Raw genomic sequence first — 16,194 nt, 5'->3', positions numbered from 1 at the left:
TGGTGGTGGGGGGGGGTTGCTGGATATGTATAAGATTTCAGTTTTTGTGTGATTGAGAGTAAGGGATAATTGTGATAGTAGGTGCTTTATTGATGAGAGGTGAGCATTCCATCGCTCTAGGGTGTGTTCGATGGAGTCTTTGATTGGGAGTAAGATTTGTACATCATCGGCATATACGTAATGCAACAGACCTGCTTCATTGAGGAGTTTGATTAGTGGGGTCATACAGATGTTGAATAAAGTGGAGGATAGAGAAGAGCCTTGTGGAACTCCATGGGGGAGAGGGATTTGCTTGGATTCGGTGTCATTGAATTTGACCTTGTATGACCTGTTGGATAGGTAGGATTTAAACCAGTTGAGCATTGTGTCTTGTAGTCCGATTTCCTGTAGTCTGTGTATTAACTTTTTGTGGTTGACAGTATCAAATGTGGCTATGTCGAGGAGGATGAGTAAGTAGTAGGTGTTACAGTTGAGTCCTTTGAGGATTGTGTCTGAGAGGGAGAGTAGTAGTGTTTCAGTACTGAGGGAGGTTCTGAAGCCGTATTGCGCGGGGAAGAGAATATTGTGGGAGTCCAAGTATTCAACGAGTTGACGGTTTACAATTTTTTCGAGGATCTTGGCTATGAAGGGTAGGTTCCCTCAGTCCTCTTGAAGCTTCAAGAGAGTCCTCGTCACCAGAGGAATCGGAGGATATGCATACAGAAGACCCTTGCCCAAAACACTGGCAAAGTCATCCGAGGCTTTTTCACCATCTGGCCTGTTCAGAGAGCAGAACTGAGTCACCTTCTTGTTGCAGGGGGACGTGAACAAGTCCAAATCTGGGTTTCCCCAGAGGCGGAAGATCTGGTTCGCCACCCCCGGTCTAGGGACCACTCGTGGGGTCTGAAGGCACAACTCAGTCTGTCTGCTATCACTTTCTCTGTTCCGGCGAGATACATGGCCCTGAGTACTATCCCGTAGAACAGGTCCCAGGACCAGATCTGGACTACTTTCTGACACAGGAGGTACAACCCTGCTTGACGACATACCACATTGCTACTTAGTTGTCTGTTTGGATCAGGACAACATTGTTGGACAGCCGATCTCTGAAAGTCCACACCTCATATTTGATCGCCCGGAGCTCCAAGAAGTTGATTTGACACCATGCTTCCTGGGCGGATTATAGGCCCTGGCTGCAGATCCCCTCTATATGAGCTCCCCACCCCAAGGTGGATACGTCCATAGTTAGGATATGTTGGGTAGGGAGATTTTGGAAAGATATTCCCTGTTCCAAATTCGAGAGAACCCACCACCAAAACAAAGAGTCCCCGAAAGATGGAGTGCCTTGGATATGAGCCTGGAGACTAAGTGGAATGGCGCCACTGCGACCTCAGGGTCCACTGGGCTCTGCACATGTGCAAGCATGCCAAGGGACTAACATAGACAGTTGCGGCCATGTGGTTCAACAGCCTCAACATGTGCCGAGCTGAAACCTGCTGGCTCTGTTGAAGCACCACCATTATAGACGCCAAGATGACCACCCTGGATCGCAGCAGGAAGGCTATTGCCTGTGCCATGTCTAGCAGGGCTCCTATGAAGTCCAATTGAGATGAAAGGCTGAGATGAGACTTTGGGTAGTTGATGACGAACCCTAGGGACTCCAACACCCAGATGGTCAAACGCATGGACCGATCGGCCCCTGACTGAGAGATGTTCTTGACCAGCCAATCGTACAAGAAAGGGAAAACATGTACTCCCACCTTGGCCAGGCATTTTATAAAGACACCTGGGGCCAATGCTAGTCCCAATAGCAACAATCTGTATCGGCAGTGCTGTTTTCTCACCACAAATCTGAGATACTTCATGTGACCTGGGAAAATCTCAATGTGAGAATATGCGCCCTTTAAATCTGTTGTGTTTGTGGCATGATGTGGACTCTTGGTCGCCATGGCGATGAGTCTAGCCTATCATTGTGGGGAACCACATTGATAGGCTAGACTAAATAGCAAGCGGACACAGAGGAAAAGGAAGCTTTATTATACTGCTGTGATGAAGATGTTACTCGTCCGAGGACGGACAATGCTGTAGTCCAGCGATATCACAGTAAGGCTCCAGATAATCTCAGTAGTACTGTAGTTGATGATCTCACCCAGATGTAGTAAAGGTCCGGTAGTGTTCCGCAGCACGGGATAACCCGTGAACCTGAAGGGTGAAGCGAGGAGAGCTTGGAGCGTAGTAGTACTCACTGGGTAGCAGCGATGATAGCTTCCTTCGGTAGTCGAGTGAAGAGAAGGACCTGGATCTGAGGTGCAGGATACCCAGAGCAGGATAGGCCCTCGAGGAGCGAGTACCTTGGAGCACCAAGGGTACCTGGAATAAAGTAGACAAGACCCCCGAAGGGCGGGTGTCCTGATGGTTAGGCTGAATAACCCCGGACGGCAAGTAGCAGCAAGGGACCCCCGAGGAGCGGGTACCCAGAGCTTCAGTAGATAGTGAATACCCCAGAGGGTAGTGAGGAATCCAAGCGAGCAGCTTAGAAGCGGTCAGAGTAGCAAAACCGAAGTCCTTGCTAGCTCGCTGTATTGGAGCGGAGCGGAGGTTTAAATACTCGGAGGTACTGACATCATGCGGTGGGGCCATCCCCGAGGTTCCCGCCATGACATGTTTAAGAACGTGGGTAGCGTGCCAGCGCATGCCCTAGGAGGCCTCAGGATCTCATGCACCGGGACTCCTGGTATCAATGGAGGATGGGCATTTCTCAATGTGGTGTTGCTTCGGGGGCATCATGGCATGAGCCAGCACCTTCCCGAGCATGGTACCGTGCATCGAAGGTTACTGCTGCCAATGCTTCCTCGGCTTCCCTCTGTGCCCGGCCCAGTCTTTCCCCAATGCAGAGGTCGATAACGATGAACCCAATGTCCTCGACCTAAAAGAGACCAACAGGGGCCGGTCCCCAACACCCCTATCCACCTGTGGCATTGATGAAACAGATGGCCCATCGATATCAATGGCTCCGTGTCCATCAGTGCAATTCCCAGGTCCATGAGTGCAGATGTTGCCAATGCCAATGTCTCAGGCTTCCTCAATCCGAAGAGTTTCTCCATCTTATCAAGTGTGACATCCCTTAGGGTTCATCTGGGCACAAAAGCGGCAACCCTGGACGTTGTGTGACGCCCCCAGGCAGAGGACACACATCTCGTGGAGGTCCGAGATGGTCATGGTCCTCGGATACTGGGGACATCAATTGAAACGGGCCAGGGCCATGATGAATGAAAATAAGGGCAAAAATGAGAGACTGTGATGGTGGGTGGTTGACGCTGGTGGGCAGCAAGGCACCGCTGCCATGGGGGGGGAACGGAAGCAAAAATAAACTTGCCGAACCACCCAAAAAACAAAAATAATCAGTGAATTTCCAAGGCAATTTCTTGAAGAAAAGCCAAGAGCTCACTTAACCGCAAGTCGAAAGCTCCGTGGGAAAAAAGGGACTGAAGAGGGGCTCCCGGTGAACGCGTGGTATAGGGCATACTCGGCATGCTCAGTGTGCTCAGTCAAAGTTCCAAAAACTTTGACATAAGTTTTCCATGCCGGACTCCATCCTATGATGTCACACATGTGGGATGGACTACCATCCTGCTTGTCCTAGGAGAAAAACTTTGATCAAAGACAAAGAAAATACAGGATCGATGCTTCAATGTTTCATATATAATAAATATAAATGACTGGTACAACCAGTAAATCTAGAACTAATATCAAAATCTTTCGCCAGATATATATGTAGGCCCCTTACTCCAAGGGTCTGTATAATATCACGGTTGTACCAGTCATTTGTATTTGTGGACACACATTACGGTACACTAGAATACAGTGGTTTTTGTGGGGAATAGGTTGTGATTATCATATATAATAAATACATTTATAATATGCTGCACCTTAACAATAAGAACATTTTGTGCCTTGCATTTACAATTTATCTTCATTACAGGTCCTACATCAACTTATGAGTAATCAATATAATGGAATGCAGTCTAGGATAGGTTAAACCATTTGAAAGTCCCCATCATCATTAAGTTGAACAAGTCAGGGGCAATGTGTAGTTTTCACAAATGAAAAACTAACAAAGACAATAGGTACACTATATACAGTATATAGAAAAGTACCCACAAATGTATTGAAATGAACCCCAAAAAGTTAAATCATTTTAATTTTGAAGGAGGAAAAAAGACTTTATAAACCAACTATGGCAATCAAATTGTCTAAAGCGGTTGGGCTGCTTAATCATGAGTCTTAAAAAACCTTATTTAAGGTGAACAGTGTTCTCAAAAAATGTGTATCAAAAAAACTTAACTTTTATCATTTCAGATTCCTTCTGTGCCTTGCATCAAATTCCATTTGAGGGATCATCCTTCTAAAAACTCCGTAGTTGGCCAGCATTTCGCCAGTCTACAGCTGCATCAGAGAATTATTTTATATTTTTTATTGTAATATCCAAGACACACAGGATCATCTGATGCAAAACTCTAAAATGCAAGGCTTATTGCAACATGATGCCTATGAAAGCAGCCGTAAACTGGAGAAATGCTGGCCACTATCAGAGTTTTTAGAAGGACGATCCCTCACATGGAGTTTGATGCAAAGCACAAAAGGAATCTGCAAATTATAAAAGTGTAAAATCCAATTTTAAGCACGTAAATGTTTTTTAAAATCAGGCCCTTACTGTATAAAAAAATGAGAATAGCTGATTTTAAGTTTTATATTGCCATTTCCCTTCGCCTTCAAATAAAAACAAAGAGAGACAGTTCCTGTCCACATTTCCAATTAAAGATTTCAAATTCTGCCTAATTCTCATGGGCACTGAAACTGCAGTACTTTAAATTAATATGTTTTCATTCTTACCAGTATTTACTTTTGAAGTTATACGAGATACATCAATTTTCAGTGGCTTGATAGATGTGGAGAAACGTGTAGATGCATATCTTCCAGAAGTCTTCATTGATTCCGATGCCTTGTTTATTTTGGAAAGAGGTGCAAAAATACCTGAAAGGAAACAAACAGTCAAATTTGTTCAGAGTAAGAAGAGAGTACATGACAATCAATTCTCTACCCTAAATTAGGGTCATGAATGATATCTAATTAAAAATTGCTTAAACTATGCACATGAAGATGCTAGTTTGCAGTAATTCAGCCTAAAACAGATATATTCACAAGAAATAAAGCAAAATTGCTTACCTTGTAATAGGTGTTATCCCAGGACAGCAGGATGTAGTCCTCACATATGGTTGATGTCATTGATGGAGCCCTATTGCGGAAAACTTTCTGTCAAAATTTCTAGAAACTTTTGACTGGCACTCTGAGCATGCCCAGCATGCCATGATATTCTCAGCCACAGGGGTCTCCCTTCAGTCTCATATGTAGCAATAAGCTTTAGCAAAAAATAAAATAATAAAACGTATCGGACCTAACTCCGCGGGGTGGTGTGTGGGTTTCGTGAGGACTACATCCTGCTGTCCTGGGATAACACCTATTACAAGGTAAGCAATTTTGCTTTATCCCAGGACAAGCAGGATGCTAGTCCTCACATATGGGTGATTAGCAAGCTAGAGGCTGAGTCATTTTGTAGTGAAGCAACACTGAAGTATTGTTGGTGAAAATGAAGCAGCCGAAGATCACAGCAGGTTGGATGTAGAAGGAGTTGGGATTATACTGGAAACAAGTTCTTTAAGACAGATTATCCGTAGGCTGAATCTTGTCGTCCTTCTTTGTCCAAACATGTTGCAGCTTTACATATGTCAAGAACTGGCACTGAACAATAGTGTGCTACTGAGGTTGACATTGCTCTTACTGAATGCGCCTTTACTCGCCCTTGGAGAGGAAGGCCTGCTTTTTCATAGCAGAACTCTATGCAATCTGCTAGCCAGTTGGAGAGAGTGTGTTTGCCCACTGGATTACCCGGTTTGTTTGGATCAAAAGTTACAAAGAGTTGAGTGGTTTTCCTGTGGACTGCAATGCGGTCTAAGTAATATGCTAGCGCACATTTACAGTCCAAGGTATGTAAGGCCCGTTCCCCTTGGTGAGAATGAGGCTTTGGAAAGAATGTAGGCAAAACTATGGATTGGTTCACGTGGAATTTGGATGTGTATGGAGAACCACTCTGTCATGTAGGAATTTTGTCTAGGGTGAGTACGTGACAAGTGCTTGTAACTCACTAACCCTTCTAGCCGATGTAATGGCTATAAGGAAGATAGTCTTCCATGTGAGAAATTTAAGATCACAGGAATTCATGGGTTCGAAAGGAGAACGCATGAGCCTTGTAATACCAGATTCAGGTCCCATTCTGTGACAGGTGGCTGAATTGGTGGTTTAAGGTGAATTAAACCTCTCATAAATCTAATGACAAGAGGATGTATGGATATTTATTTATTTATTTATTTATTTATATTCTTTTTTTATACCGAAGTATAGCTGTGTGCCTTCACCCCGGTTTACAGAGTAACAACATTATACAATGAACATGTTATAAGAAATAACGCAGTACAGATAACAGAACTATAACATCTCGGCAAAAGGCAGAGTATAACATGTTATCAGGAGACAATTTAAGATTTGGTTATAAGATACTTATTAAAGGAACTTTAGGGTTCAAGATGAAAAATTGATATTAATCATAGCAGTCCGTGAATGATTGTCTAAACAACCATGTTTTTAATTCTTTTTTGAAGGTTTTGGAATCTCTGATAGAACTTAGGTATCCTGGGATGGAGTTCCATTCTGTAGGTCCAGCTATCGAGAAGGCTCTATGTCTTGTAGCGGATAGTTTCGCAGATGACAGTGGGGGAATGATTAGTTGTAATTTGTCAGAAGACCTTGAAGAGCGGGGTGATTTGTGAATTGCAATCATGTTATCCAGAGAGGAATTGTTGTCCTTGTAAATTTCGTTATGTAGAATGGTTAAGGACTTGTATTTAATTCTTTGTGAAATTGGAAGCCAATGAAGGTTTTTTAGAGTTGGAGAGATGTGATCAAACTTCTTTTTGCCAGTGAGCACTCGTGCAGCGGCATTCTGCAGTAATTGTAGCGGTTTTAGGGTAGATTTAGGAAGTCCTAAGAAAATTGAGTTGCAATAATCTAGGCTTGAGAAAATGAGGGTTTGAAGAATTGTTCTGAAGTCGTTCGGGTACAGCAGAGGTTTGAGATGTTTGAGGATCTGGAGTTTATGAAAGCCTTCTCTCGTTTTTATAGCTATGCAATTCTTAAAGCTCAGATCATAATCTATCCAGATGCCAAGATCCTTTATTGGATTTTTCATTTGAATGTTGGAGTTATCAATTTGAATGTATGGTATTTGAGAAGATTGAGCTGAGAAGTTTCTTTTTATTTGGATCCATTCAGTTTTGTTCATGTTTAAGCATAGTTTTAGTTGGTTGAGAAAAATTTTGATTGATTTGAGGTAATTTACTGTGAGGCATATGGCTTCTTCGATGGTAGATGTTATAGGGATTAGTAATTGAATATCGTCGGCATAGAGAAAGAAGGTGATGCCTAGATTAGAGATGAAGTGACAGAGTGGTAGAAGATAAATATTGAAGAGGATGGCAGATAGGGCAGATCCTTGCGGTACTCCTGTATCAAGGGGGTAGGGATCAGATGAGAAGTTATTAAAGGTGACTTTGAAATACCTGTCTTTTAGAAATGATGTGAACCAATCAAGGGTATTTCCAGCAAGACCTATGTTGGCAAGGCTTGATATTAGTAAATTGTGGATATTGGTGCATCTCCCATCTTGTTATGGTAAGCTGAGATTGCACTTAAATGTACTCTTATACATGATATCTGGAGACCAGAATCTGAAAGGTGGCATAAGTAATCTAATAGAGAAGTTGTGGGGCAGGAGAAAGGGTCATTGTTCTTTGCCGTGCACCACAAGGTAAACCTTTTCCATTTCGAAGAATAGTTCTTTCGTGTTGAAGGTTTACGTGAAGCTATAAGCACTTGAGAGACATTAGTTGAAAGATTGAGTGGTTGTAAGATCAAGCTTTCAACATCCATGCTGTCAGGGATAGGGATTGAAGGTTGGGATGGCGCAACCGACCCTGATCCTGAGTTATGAGAGTGGGAGCTACACCCAGGTGAATTGGTTCTCTGATTGAGAGGTCTAGAAGTATGGGAAACCATACTTGTCAAGGCCAATATGGGGCTATGAGTATCATGGACCCCTTGTCCTGTTGTAGCTTCACTAGGGTTTTGGTTATTAGCAGTATCGGAGGATACGCGTATAGAAGGCCTGAGTTCCAAGGGCGAGCAAAGGCGTCCTTGGCTGGCTGGTGTTTCTGTCTGTGCAGAGAGCAGAATCTGTCCACTTTGTGATTCAGGTGTGATGCAAAGAGGTCTGTTGTTGGTTGCCCCCAACGCTGAAATATCCTGGTCACCACTAAGGGATCAAGGGACCATTCTTGCGGTTGGAACTGACGACTGAGGCGATCTGCAACTACACTGTTGATGCCCGCTAGATAAGTTGCCCGTAGAAACATGGAATGTGTCAGGGCCCAACCCCAAATCTGAGCGGCTTCTTGACAAAGGAAATACGAGCCCGTACCTCCCTGTTTGTTCAGGTACCACATGGCTACTGTATTGTCTGTTTGAATCAGAACAGTCTTGTGTGAAAGGCAGTCCTTGAACGCATGCAGAGCATAACTTATAGCTCGAAGTTCCAGGAAATTGATTTGAAATGTTGCTTCGAGTTTTGTCCAAGTACCCTGGGTTTGGAGATTGTTTATGTGAGTTCCCCAACCTAAGGTGGATGCATCTGTAGTTAAATTTATCTGTGGGACTGGTTGTTGGAAGGGCAGACCCTTGCACAAATTGTCCTTGTTTGCCCACCAAAGTAGAGATGAACATAGTTGGTGTGTGATTTGAATTGGAGAGGACAGTGGTTGAATGGCTTGGATCCATTGTGATCTTTATGTCCATTGGGTTATTCTCATGGCTAGTCTGGCCATAGGGGTGACATGAACTGTGGAGCCATGTGACCTAGTAACGTGAGAAACTGATGAGCTGTTGCTTGTTTGTTTGAGTGTAGCGAGTTTACCAACAAGGCAAGTGTTACTGCTCGATCCTCGGGTAGAAAGGCTTTTGAGAGGATGGTGTTCAATTCTGCTCCCATGAATTGAAGCAGGTGAGACGGAATGAGATGGGACTTTTGATAATTGATGAGAAATCCCATTGATTGAAGTAGAGTAATTGTTCGATTGAGAGAAGCCAGAGCTCCTTGTTGAGATTGACTTCTGATGAGCCAGTCGTCTAGATAAGGGAAAACATGAACACGTTCCTTGTGTAAGTGTGCTGCTATTACTGCCAGGCATTTCGTGAACACTCTGGGAGCTGAAGCGAGTCCGAATGGTAGTACTCTGTACTGGAAATGTTGATGACCCACCAGGAAGCGCAGATACTTGCGATGAGGAGGGAATATTGGAATGTGAGCGTAAGCATCTTGTAGATCCAGAGAACAAAGCCAATCTCCTGTTTGAAGAAGTGGAAGCATGGTGCCTAAAGATACCATCCTGAACTTTTCTTTCTTCAGAAATTTGTTGAGATTTCTGAGGTCTAGGATGGGACGTAGGTCTCCTGTTTTCTTTGGAATGAGGAAATAACGGGAGTAGAATCCTCTGCCCTGCTGAGTCCGGGGCACCGGCTCTACGGCTCTGGCTCTCAGAAGGGTGGATAATTCTGCTTGTAGATGAATTATGTGATTTTCATTTAGCGGAAGAGGTTTTTGAGGAGAGTCTCTTGGAGTTGAGAGAAAATTGAGTTGGTAACCTCGAAATATTACTGAGAGTACCTATTGGTCTGTTGTTATCTGTAACCAATGGTTGTAGAAGGAGGAAACTCGGCCTCCTACTGGCAGGTTCGGTTTTGGATGGTGGAGATGGCTTTGGTCTCTGGTGGTGGCCTCAAAAGCCTGCAGCCGGTCCTGTCTGCGGTTGAGGTTGAGACCTAGCAGCTCTAGGCTGCCTGGGTTGAGATCTTTGCTGTGAAAGAGAATATCTACCTCTGGATGCTGGTGGGTAGTAACGTCTCTGCCTGTAGAAAGGTTTTCAAGATTCCTTCCTAGGAGGACGGCAAGATGATGATGTAGCAGAGTCTTGCGGAACTGACGACAGTTGGCGCAAGGTTTCCGTATGTTCTTTCAGTTGGGCTACAGCATCCTGTACCTTTGACCCAAAGAGGTTGTCACCTATGCATGGCAAATCCACCAGTTTTTCCTGTACCTCAGGCCTGAGGTCAGAGGCTTTCAACCATGCCCAGCGATGTGCACTTATTCCTGAGGCCGCTACTCTTGAAGCTGTTTCAAAGTTGTCATAGGCGGCTCGGACTTCGTGCTTTCCAGCTTCAAGTCCTTTGTGTATAATGGCCTGGAGTTGCTTCTTGGTACTGCTGAGGTAGGGAGTTGGAAAGCTCCTGCATCTGTTTCCAAAGATTCCTCTGGTATTGCGTCATATATAGTTGATATGACGCAATTCTTGAATTGAGCATAGCTCCCTGGTATACTTTCCTCCCTAAGGAGTCCAGGAATCTATGGTCCTTTCCAGGAGGAGTGGAGGAATGAGGTCTTATTCTTTTGGATTTCTTCTGTGCCGACTCAACAACAACTGATTGATGTGGCAGCTGTGATTTTTGGTATCCAGGAACATTTTGGACCAGATAGGTGGTGTCCACTCTTTTGTTAATAGGTGGAACTGAGCATGGATGTTCCCAGAGTCTATGCTGTAATTCCAAAAGTACCTCGTGGACAGGTATGGCCAGGACCTCTTTTGGAGGGTTCACGAACTGTAAAACTTCCAAAGTTTGCTGTCTCATGTCCTCTTCAGATACCAAGTTAAATGGTATTGTGTCTGCCATGTCCTTAATAAAATTAGTGAAGGACAAGTCCTCTGGTGGGGACTTCTTTCTACCTTCTGGAGGAGAAGGGTCAGACATGAAGCTTTCGGAGGAAGTGTCAGAACGCTTATCTTCCCATGAATCATATGGGTCTTCTCTGCAAGGGGAAGTGGGAGAAGACCTCGGTGGTCGAAAAAGTCCTGAGGGCCCTGGCTACGGATCTTCAATAGGTCTCTGTCCAGGAACTTCTTCAGCTGGTTTAGATGGAACAGATTTCGGTGGGAGAGCACCGACGATTGCGTCAAATCTATCCATCAGTAGTTGAAATAATGCCATTTCCGGGTTGTCCTGGGGCCCCAGGCACTGGTATCGTCGGGACTGGTTCCGGCATTGGTCTGGGTACTGGCGATGGTAGAGGCATCGGCATTGGTACAGTCTTTGGTACTGGTTCAGTCAGCGGCTTCGGTGTTGGTACCAGAATCAGTGCGGGCACTGGCATCTGTGCGGGCACCGGTATCGACATCGGCGAGGGCATCAATGACCGATGATCCTGTAACGCTTGCAGCACCGCTTGGCGGATAAATCCGCTCAATTCCTCCGTGATAGCTGGTGCAGGCAGAGCAACTACACGTGGTGGCGGTGGAAGTGTTATTGGTCCTTCCACAGGGCCCTGTAGAGGATCAATGACTGGCACATCAAGAGGAGGTGAACGCCTCGGCGTATCCTGAAGGCGAGGCCGTTTGGCAGTCGATTTCTCTGGGGATAGCAGAGCCTCCGGAATTGATGGATGGCGATGTTGATGTTCCACCATTGACCTCGTCGATGCCACGGATGGGGGTCGGCGATGAACGATCCTCTGAACCTTCCGGACGACGTTTTTTGAGAATTAGACGTTTTGAAACTCTGGCCGGAGATGACTGAGTAGACGTCGATGGAGAAGGTAAAAGTTGAAGATGGAACAAGTGTTCCATCTTTTCTTGTTGCGCCTTTCGACCCTTCATTGGGACATTTTTTCAATCCCGTGGCCATATTTCCCTCAACAGCCATCGATGAAAATGAGAAGAAAAATACTTTTACTCAAAAGAGTCAGAATGAGAAAAAATTTACTCACCGGCCGGTGGTAATGTGGGAGACCCCAATATGGGAGAGAAATAATCACTTTTAAATCAGATTTCTAGTCAGAAATATATGTGAGAAAACTCACACAGGCTCCTGCTGCATGATGTCAAAAGCAGCGCGGAAAAACGAAGACTGCTTTCTCACTTACATGCTGGGCATGCTCAGTGGGCTCAGAGTGCCAGTCAAAAGTTTTTAGAAACTTTGACAGAAAGTTTTCCGCAATAGGGCTCCATCAATGATGTCACCCATATGTGAGGACTAGCATCCTGTTTGTCCTGGGATAACCCAGTGTTTACCATAGTATTTTAATCATTACATATTGAAGGTTAATTTGAACAAGGTCGGCAAAATTGTACCGTGTGCTATGCTGTTTTCGGATGTATGCACAGTAAGTAGTAATAATATGCATACTGACGAGTGGGAAGGGCAATTTTGATACTGCCTGCAGTGCTTACAGGCCTGTAAGTACTTTGTTGCCACAGACTTGTATGCTGATTTTGAAAGGGAAACTCTCCAGGGCCCAGATAGGCTGTTATGCTGGGGCTGAGGGCAGACCTCTTTCTGTTGCGAAGTTTGATAAGGACAGGAAATCCTCCATGCTAACCAGTCGGAAATCAAAGAGCTCGTTAGCAAGGGGAATTTCTGGCCCTTTACTAATCCCACTGAAAACATTTGTGAAGAAAGCATACCATGTTATTTTCTATGGGCCCTATCAAGTATTGCATATGATGCTTTCTCACTTACATGCAAGGTCATACTAATTTTAGCATGACCTTGTTAATTTCACAAGTGAGCATTTTAACATGTACCATAAGGTCTTCTTGCATAGAAAGGTATTTTTTGATTGTACAACACAGTATTAGCACGCATGTTCAAGTTTATTGCATGGGCTCCTCTGTCTCTGAATATCTTACCCAAACATTTCCTTCTAAATTTAAAAGGAAGAAAGGAAATCCTTGAAAGCAAATCCAATATTATCACCAGAGGAAATCAATATATCTGCCACAATGTGCTCTGGTAGGATCCCAGTATGCTTTCTGTCCTAGTAGATCTCTCCCCACTAACACTAAACGAATGACAGCTTCATTCAGTAAAAAGCCATCTTTTAAACACTACTGTGTAAATTAATGTTAGATGCTGGCAATCATTACAACTAGTGTGAACATACCATTTATTATCATTTTTTTGGGAGGGCAAGATACAGAACTTTACTTCTGCAGACACAGAGTCTAACACACTGTCTCATATTTTGCTAATATTCTGATGAAAAACCATTTTCCTGAGATATATTTTGTAGAAAAGTTAAATGACAGAAGAATTATATAGAAATAAAGACCATACCATATTTTGGTGCACATTTAAAATATTGAACACCTCCAACGCTGCCATCATTCTTTCCTTCTGGTTGATTCAGTTCTATACCCGCCCACTGTCCACTGGCAAACTCTGTCGTGCCACAAAATCTTAATATACCAACCTAATGAAAAAAACACAAACATTTTGGCTAAAGCACATGACCTCATTCACAGGATATTACATTTATTAGAAATTATTAGGGATGTGCATTCGTTCTGGTTCGGGGGAGTCCAAAACCCGAACGAGTTTTTCCCGAAATTTCAGGAAAAATTAATTTTCAGGTTTAGTGAGCACTAACTCCCGTTATTGCACGCTAACTAGTGTGCAATAATCCGAAATTCGGGTCCCCCCGAATTTAAAAGGCCCAAACCGCAGGAAATACAAAATTTCCCGCAGTGGGCCGAAAACGAAGCCCAAACCAAAAGGTTCGAGTTTCGCACATCTCTAGAAATTATGGCTTTGGAAGTCATGGTCCGTTATTAAGATCAGTGAAATCACTGAATTCTAAAATTTGAAATATATGTTACAGTGGGTTTAGAAAGTGCTTCTCTACAATAGTGCACTGAAAAAGCAGAGTTGCTTATCTGTAACAGGTGTTCTCCCAGGACAGCAGGATGTTAGTCCTCACATGTGGGTGACATCATCGGATGGAGCCCTATCATGGTACACTTTTGTCAAGTTTCTAGAACTTTGACTGGCACACTGAGCATACCCAGCATGCCACCAACCCTGCATCCAGCAGGGGTCCGCCTTCAGTCTCGTTTGTAGCAAAAAGTACGAGCAAAAAATAAAATAATAAAGCACAAGCGAACCCAACTCTGTGGGGTGGTGGGTGGGTTTTATGAGAACTAACATCCTGCTGTCCTGGAGAACACCTGTTACAAGTAAGCAACTTTGCTTTCTCCCAGGAGAAGCAGGATGGTAGTCCTCACATGTGGGTGAATAGCGAGCTACTGGATGCCTGAATAGAATGAAGCAAAAACACCCGACGTGCAACAGACACAACAATTGGGGTGGTTTTGGGTATGAGGGCAGCCTGAGTTTCTCAGTGGGTCGTAGGTAGGAAGTTGGGTTATCAAACTGGAAATAAATTACGCAGGACCAACTGGCCAAAGATGGTATCTTGCCGGCCAGCCTTGTCGAGACATGTGGCAGCTCTGCAGATGTCAGCAAGAGGTACAGAACGGAGGTGCGCTACTGACGTTGCCATGGCTCTTACTGAATGCGCTTTTACACGTCCCTGTAGCGGAAGGCCAGCTTGTCGGTAGCAGAAGGAAATGCAGTCCGCCAGCCAGGTGGACAGGGTCTGCTTGCCCACCAGAACTCCCAATTTAGTTTTATCAGAGACAAACAGTTGGGTGAACTTCCTATGGGCTGCAGTGCGGTCCAGATAAAAGGCGAGCACACGTTTACAGTCCAAGGAACATAGATCCCACTTACCTGGTTGTGAGTGATGCCTTGGAAAAAAGGTAGGAAGTATTATGGACTGATTTAAGTGGAAATCAGAACTACCTATGGCAAGAAATTCAGATGAGTGCGGAGTACCACACGATCGTTAAGAAATTTGGTATACGCTGGGTATGTTACCAGTGCCTGTAGCTCACTGACTCTGCGAGCTGGGGTTATAGCAACTAGAAAGATCACTTTCCAAGTGAGATGGCAAAGCTTGCAGGCATGCAGGGGCTCGAACAGAGGCCACATGAGCCATGCTAGCACAAAATTGAGGTCCCATGCTGGAACCGGAGGACGCAGTGGAGGTTTGATCTGGAGCAGGCCTCTCAAAGCGCCCTACCAGGGGTTGCGCCGAGATTGGGGCATCTCCTACACCTTTATGGTAAGCGGCTATGGCGCTGACATGCACTCGGATGGAGGAAGTCTGCAGACCAGACTCAGAAAGGTGCCACAGATAGTCCAGGAACCTTGTTGTGAGGCAGTAAAAGGGATCTATTTCTTTTGTGGTGCACCACAAGGAGAATCTTTTCCATTTGGAACAATAAGATCTCCTAGTAGAAGGCTTTCGTGAAGCTACAAGGACCTGAGACACACTAACAGAGAGATTAAGGGATTGTAGTATTAATCTTTCAACATCCAAGCTGTCAGAGACAGGGAGTGAAGGTTTGGATGACGCAACAGCCCATTGTTCTGTGTTATCAGAGTTGGATCTGTGCCCGGGCGAATTGGTTGCTGGACTGAGGGGTCGCGTAGGATGGGAAACCAAGCCTGGCGTGGCCAGTGAGGGGCTATGAGGATCATTGTGCCCCCGTCCTGTCGTTACTTCACGAGAGTCTTGCTGATGAGTGGAAGTGGAGGGTAGGCATATAGATGACCCGTAGCCCACAAGTGGGTGAAAGCATCTCATGGAGGTGTAGAAAGCAAAAATTGTCCACTTTGCGGTTGTGAATTGACACAAAGAGATCAATGTGTGGGCGGCCCCACTGATGAAATATTTGGTTTGCTACAGTGGGATCTAGGGACCATTCGTGGGGTTGAAAGGTCCGGCTGAGGTTGTCTGCCATCACATTGTCCACACCTGCCAGGTAGGTCGCTCTCAGTAGCATGGAATGGGAGAGAGCCCAGGCCCAGATCTGCGCAGCTTCCTGGCATAGCAGGTAAGAGTCTGTGTCCCCTTGCTTGCTGAGGTACCACATTGCTACCTGGTTGACTGTTTGAATTAGGATTACCTTGTTGGAGAGGCAATCCCGAAAAGCAAAGAGGGCATATCGAATTGAGCGAAGCTCCAAAAAATGTATCTGGTGCTTTGCTTCCTGTGTGGTCCAGGTTCCCTGGGTTTGGAGGTTGTTGACATGGGCCCCCCAACACAGGTTGGATGCATCTGTTGTCAGAGTAATTTGAGGTTGCAGAGGTTGG

The 16,194-nt window shown here is 44.8% G+C and overlaps 1 protein-coding gene across 14 annotated transcripts in view; it reads right to left on the bottom strand.

The window, feature by feature from the left end:
• The window catches only part of CLIP4 (CAP-Gly domain containing linker protein family member 4), a 347,916-nt gene that overhangs the window by 142,738 nt on the left and 188,984 nt on the right, over positions 1–16,194 (bottom strand). For all 14 annotated transcript variants that reach the window (XM_029593003.1, XM_029593005.1, XM_029593006.1 and 11 more), the window contains 2 exons: positions 13,312–13,447; positions 4,873–5,013 (listed from right to left, as the gene is read on the bottom strand). In XM_029593003.1, coding sequence (XP_029448863.1) covers positions 4,873–5,013; positions 13,312–13,447 — 277 coding nt within the window. The remainder of the gene's footprint in view (positions 1–4,872; positions 5,014–13,311; positions 13,448–16,194) is intronic.

This window comes from Rhinatrema bivittatum, chromosome 3 (genome assembly GCF_901001135.1).
Source record: "Rhinatrema bivittatum chromosome 3, aRhiBiv1.1, whole genome shotgun sequence".
In the NCBI taxonomy this organism is placed as follows: domain Eukaryota; kingdom Metazoa; phylum Chordata; class Amphibia; order Gymnophiona; family Rhinatrematidae; genus Rhinatrema; species Rhinatrema bivittatum.
This window is presented reverse-complemented; position numbering and strand designations above follow the sequence as displayed.